The 5,608-nt window shown below is 34.0% G+C and overlaps 1 protein-coding gene across 1 annotated transcript; it reads left to right on the forward strand.

Moving 5' to 3' along the window:
• Window positions 1-2,628: 2,628 nt before the first annotated feature.
• LOC111718203 (MFS-type transporter SLC18B1) lies at window positions 2,629-4,907 on the forward strand (the record flags this gene model as incomplete). Its single annotated transcript, XM_023493741.1, has 4 exons — window positions 2,629-2,731; window positions 3,592-3,791; window positions 3,917-4,058; window positions 4,123-4,907. Coding segments are annotated over 4 exons (1,020 nt in total), but the record flags the coding sequence as incomplete, so codon positions are not given.
• Between the last annotated feature and the right edge of the window lie 701 nt (window positions 4,908-5,608).

Raw genomic sequence — 5,608 nt, forward strand, 5'->3', positions numbered from 1 at the left:
CTTTATTTTTCACATATTAAATGATTCAGATTACCAATAGTTCTATTTTCTCTGAGCTCCAACTAATATTAAGCTAATATTGTTTTTTTTAAATAGTCAAAACTTAAAAATAGAGAACTGTTACTTATAATGATCATATTATTTATTTATATATTTTTTAAGTACTCATTAAAGTATCCAGCATTGCCTGCAGGCTGAAATCAAGATCATGTGCGTCAATGATTAATAAAGATTACCCCAGTTAGAGATTTTATTTTAAAATGCATTAAATATTTTTGAATGGTGACCTAATAACAAGCTCAGTCGGGGGTTTACTCGAGGGGTGGGGTGTACATACTTATGTTGTCAACATCTATTTTGGTGTACCCCAGTAGCAGCCTTTGTGCATTCCACTAAAACCCCCTTATGAAAAAGTAAAAAACCAAGATTTAAATCTCTTTTACGATTAGACATTTCCGTTTTCTGGTCTGATGTTTGCAAGTCTGATGTGTGTGTACTGTCCGACATTTGTAGGTCCTACGTTTGAACTAGTACCATTTAATATATTACCCCATAGGATGGTGCTATGGAAAGACCTCAACATGGAAACGAACCAAAAAACGGGAATCTCCACAAAATGGAATGTTTGAGGCGTTTCCTGTTTTTTTCTAAAACAATCGGAAATCCCTTAAAAGAATTTTTCTGAGGGATTTCCGACTTTTTTTGATTGGTTTTTCCCGATTTTTAGGTCGTATTCCAGTTTTAACGGGTCAAATATTTTTGAGGGATTTCACAATATTTTCGCTCCGTTTCCGCATATTTTTGGTCCGTTTCCAGTTTAAAAAAAGTAAAATATTTTCAATTTGTGGACCGGTTTCCTTTATTTTTCGATCCGTTTCAATCCTAGATGAAACCCTGCAATTAGCCAATATTTGAACTCCACAGTACAATAGGCCGTTCATGTAAATATCTACAGTACAATAGGCCGTTCATGTAAATATCTACAGTACAATAGGCCGTACATGTAAATATTTACAGTACAATAGGCCGTTCATGTAAATATCCACAGTACAATAGGCCGTACATGTAAATATCCACAGTACAATAGGCCGTACATGTTAATTTTACAGTGGCATTGCCCACACATGTAAATATTTTTAGTACAGTAACAATGATCTACAAAGTTTAAAGCCGTTAGTTAATGACGGGAGCAAGACTATTTGAAAGTTGTTTTTGAACTTTTAATCTATTGATGACATTCACAAGGAAATGGACCAAAGTCACTTTTAGGTCCCTTTCTGTGTTGGTCCGTTTCCATAGCACCCCCTGATTGCAGTTTGAATTTGTAAAATGTGTTGTGCAAAATGAGAAATAGTGTTAAATCTAATGCATCATGCGCAATGCAATAGCATGTAATCATAGTGATTGAGTATTAATAAACTTTTCTCTAATTAGAACTAGGAACTTTATTATGTGGTTAAACTTAGTTTAACTCTTTCCTAGCTAGGAGTTTATTAATTCTAATTGGGTAGGTCTTGATAAATATTTTAGATTAACAGTTCTCTGATAAGGAAAAATATCTGGGATTTGTCAAGAGAATGAGAGAATAATTGTTTACCTCAGTCCGATCATTTATGGACTAAAACTAATTATTTCTAGCAATATTTTAAATAATCACTTGACTTCTTTATTTTTCATTTTAAAAATACAGTGATTGTAAAATGTCGGAATCTTGGCCTCTGCTTACCAGGACTGAAGACTCCTCGAAGGCTTATTTTATCAGGAAACAGAATCATTCTGTTACATTTTAATTGACAATTAATTGCGTTTTTTAATGTAATTTATTTAAATTCGACCCCAGGAAACAAACCAACTGTATGTTCTGATCGCGAGGATGTTTTCATAATAATAAAATAAAATTAAAAACACCTCGTCCAGGTCATCTTGAAAATCATATCTGATTTTGATTAAAGGAAAACTACATTTAGAATTATTGCAGATTATAATGTTTGAACTGAACCTTTATTTTCCAATCCTTCCAGATGTCTGTGTTTTTCTGCTGGCCTCAACATCAACAAAATCGAATTATCATTTTTAAAGTTAAAATCACAAAAATAATATTAGAATAATAATTGTTTAAAATAGAACTATTCTTCCATTCCTACTTCTTCAGCTGTGTCTTGGTCTAAGTTCTTCACGGCAGGTACAGTGTAACCCAGAACTTTGTAAACACCGAAAACAATCATAAAATGTCATCTTAACAATTTTTCAATTGGTTTTAAACATCTAGCTAAATCTTTCAAAATTAAAAATAGCCACGAAATATGCAGGAACAGTTTACTCAGTTTGTGGTCTAACAAATTGTACACATATCTTGCATGGCCCCATAAGTTAGATTTTTAATAGGGCATATATTTATTACAGGTGGAATGCATCTAAATACTTATATATTAAATATGGTTAGTCTGTTGCGAGAAACTTTGTGAAATGGCGCTCAACTGTTCTTGTAATGTGGGAAATTACGCAGAAATTACAGGCCGCAATTGCGTGCAAGTAAAATCCATTTACTTTGGAAACCCTACTTATACATAACAAATTTTATTTTTCTAAGATTCAAATTCTTGAAGCAAATACAGATTGAAAGGATAATTTCAGGCAACCTTTTATCCAATAGAAGCTGAAGCTAAAGGTGCTACTGCTGCAAAGTTTGGAGCAGTCTTTGGGATCATTCATCTCTCTCTCTTCATATTTGGTAATAGTAGTTTTTCCCTGAAGGGCAGGCGCGCAACTAGACATTTGGTTAGAGGGGGGCTAGGGGGAAATATTTTGCGCGAAGCGCGAACATTTTTTTGGCCCCCCTAAACATTTTTAGGGGGGGGCAAGAAAAATGTGTGTTATACTTAAACAATAAAAAACCAACCGGATATTCAGTTATAAGTCAACACATCTGATATAAAATGAAACAAGAGATCTATTCTGGTCAGGGGCGGATACAGGGGGGGGCGGGGGGACATTCGCCCCCCTGAATTTGGAATTTTTTGTTCTTATTTCAGAATAGCTTCTCAATAGCATGCTTAATTCGGAAAGAAACCCTAGTGCAAAACAGGAAACCCCCTGCCCCCCCCCCTAGTTGCGCGCCTGCTGAAGGGAAGTCAGGAACACTACAATATCTTCTACAATATTAACCATATAAAGGTGTAAAGGGTAACTTTGTGAATTAGGCATGTCCCTTTTTAAAAAAGGATCAGATGAATTTATGTCTACGGTCCTTTTAAAAAGCATTATTTAAGTATTTAAATACAGCTAAATCCTGAAAATTGTAACAGTAGTGTTAGGTGTCCTTTTCTGATCTGTATCTGAAATTGCATTTTGTGTTAAATTTAGAAGAATTTAATAAGTATAAAGCCTTGGTTATTTCTAGGTTCATTAAATCAGAAAGTTTATATTAATGTTCCAATGTGTTTGCAGGGAGTAGGTGCAGCAGCAACATGGACATCAAACCTATCTATTCTGATGACCAAATTCTCTGAGAGGAAATCTACTGTGAAGCCACAACCTTATATTACATTCTACATACTTCTGAACCGGATGTGAAAGTTGTATTTTAACTGTCATGTTCTCCGGCGTTTTCTTTCTTTGAATTGCTAAAAATAAGTGTTTTGAAGGCATGGTGCGATGCAGCATTTAACTTTGGACTAACTATTGGCCCAGTGGTTGGTGATTTTTTATATGAAGTTGGGGGATTCACCCTACTCTTTACTATTACTGGAAGTGCTATTCTGTGTGGATTTCTTGCACTATATGCTACTGAGGTAAAATTCTCTAACTCATGAAGTAAAAGTAAAAGCAAAATTATTATCCTACAATAGTACTAAAATGCTGTTAAGTTTCCAGAAATTGAGGGCTGTCTACGAAGAAGGTTCTGGGGAATGTATAGGTTTTGGTTGCTCTTCTGACATGTTTGGTAAATGCATATTCAGTTGGAACTCTAAAGGCAACTCTAACACCCTTCCTCCTCAGCATGAATACTAGTGTTAAAATGATTGCTGTTGCTTTTTTATTGATGTCAATGTGCTCAGGTTAGGATAAAGAAATTAAGCTTTCTTTCAATTCAAAAGTTCAGATAATTTTTTTTATTTTTAGTTCTTGCAACTCCTCTGTTTGGATTTATCTGTGATTCTAAGTTCTCTCCATGGTTGGTATCTGGTATTGGAACCCTACTTATGTTTGTATGCTTTGCGTTCATAGGACCCTGTCCCTACATGTCCTTTATCCCTGCTACATTTGCAAGTGTTTGTGGATCTTTAGTTGCTCAAGGGTTCAGAAGCTCAGCCATAAGTATTTCCAGCTTTAGTTCAGCTCAAAGAGCTGCTGTGGAATCTGGGCTTCCAGATAGTATGGAGGTCCAGGCGGTAGTGTCAGGAGTTTACACTTCTGCCTTCGCTTTGGGAAACTTCTTTGGTCCAACTGTATCAGGTGTTCTCTATGATAAGATAGGGTTTGTTAACAATCTTTTGGTGCTTCAAGCCCTAGTCGTGATCAGCTTTGTGCTAAACCTCATAATTTACAAAACACGTGCTACTGAAGCTGAGACAAACCTAGAAGAGAAGACTGGAATGCTACAATGGTCCCATATTGTAGTGAACGGGATGACTGAAGTTGTAATTTCAAGCAACTCTCCAATAAAAAAGTGTTCAATTCATAGCCATACCTCTTAATTCTTAGTCTAGTAAAAACATAATTTACATGCTTAATTCTTTAATTCATTTTTTTCAATAGTGGTTTCTCTACAAAAGTGACTTTTTGCTGCAATATAGAGAGAGCATATTCGTTATTAAAGTACATAATTTTACATAAATATATTTTTCAAACAAACACTTTAATGATGGAATTTGCCAAGCCAACATTGGCCATCTTTAAAGGGAGTGACCGGCTATGTAAGGTAGTTGAACTAAGTATGCAGTGTTGTGAACAAATTCTTTGGGATTCATTTGAGACTTTTAAAAATCTGTAAATCCTGAGTTTTAGTGCAAAGTGACGTTCAAAATCTTACTTTTGGGTGGAAACGTTTTCAGAATTGTTTTTGTTTTAATAATTAAATAAGGACAAGGAAAAATGTAAAAAAAATTCTACAGTAAACTAATTAGTTGTTTAGGTACAGGTTGAGAAAATAAAATTTAATCTTATCATGGAAGATAAGTAATCTTGTTCAATTATTAGTTTCTTTTTTCTCATTATTCTAGTTTCTCATTATTCACAAAGATTTTCTGGAATTGTTATTGAAACGACGACATTTGAAGAATTTGTAGAAATCTGCGAATAAATTTATAGAAAATAATAAATTCAATGTAATGATGAAAATGAAATAATTGATTCTAGAATTGATTTATTGACAAAGGAATTGAGTCTTTGGAACAAAATCCAATATTTAAACCTCAATATCTTTAGAACTCTATGTTGCAAACCTTTGATATTTCAAACTCAGATTATTTGCTCTAGCAGAATTCATAGTTTGAAATATCTAAGGTCTGCAACATTTGGTTCAAAAGATATAGTGATTAGAAAATCAGAGTTTGTGGCAAAGACTCAATTCCTTTCTTTTGATAAATATGTTCCTAATCATCTAATT

The sequence above is a fragment of the Eurytemora carolleeae genome, unplaced genomic scaffold (genome assembly GCF_000591075.1).
Source record: "Eurytemora carolleeae unplaced genomic scaffold, Eaff_2.0 scaffold770, whole genome shotgun sequence".
NCBI lineage: Eukaryota > Metazoa > Arthropoda > Copepoda > Calanoida > Temoridae > Eurytemora > Eurytemora carolleeae.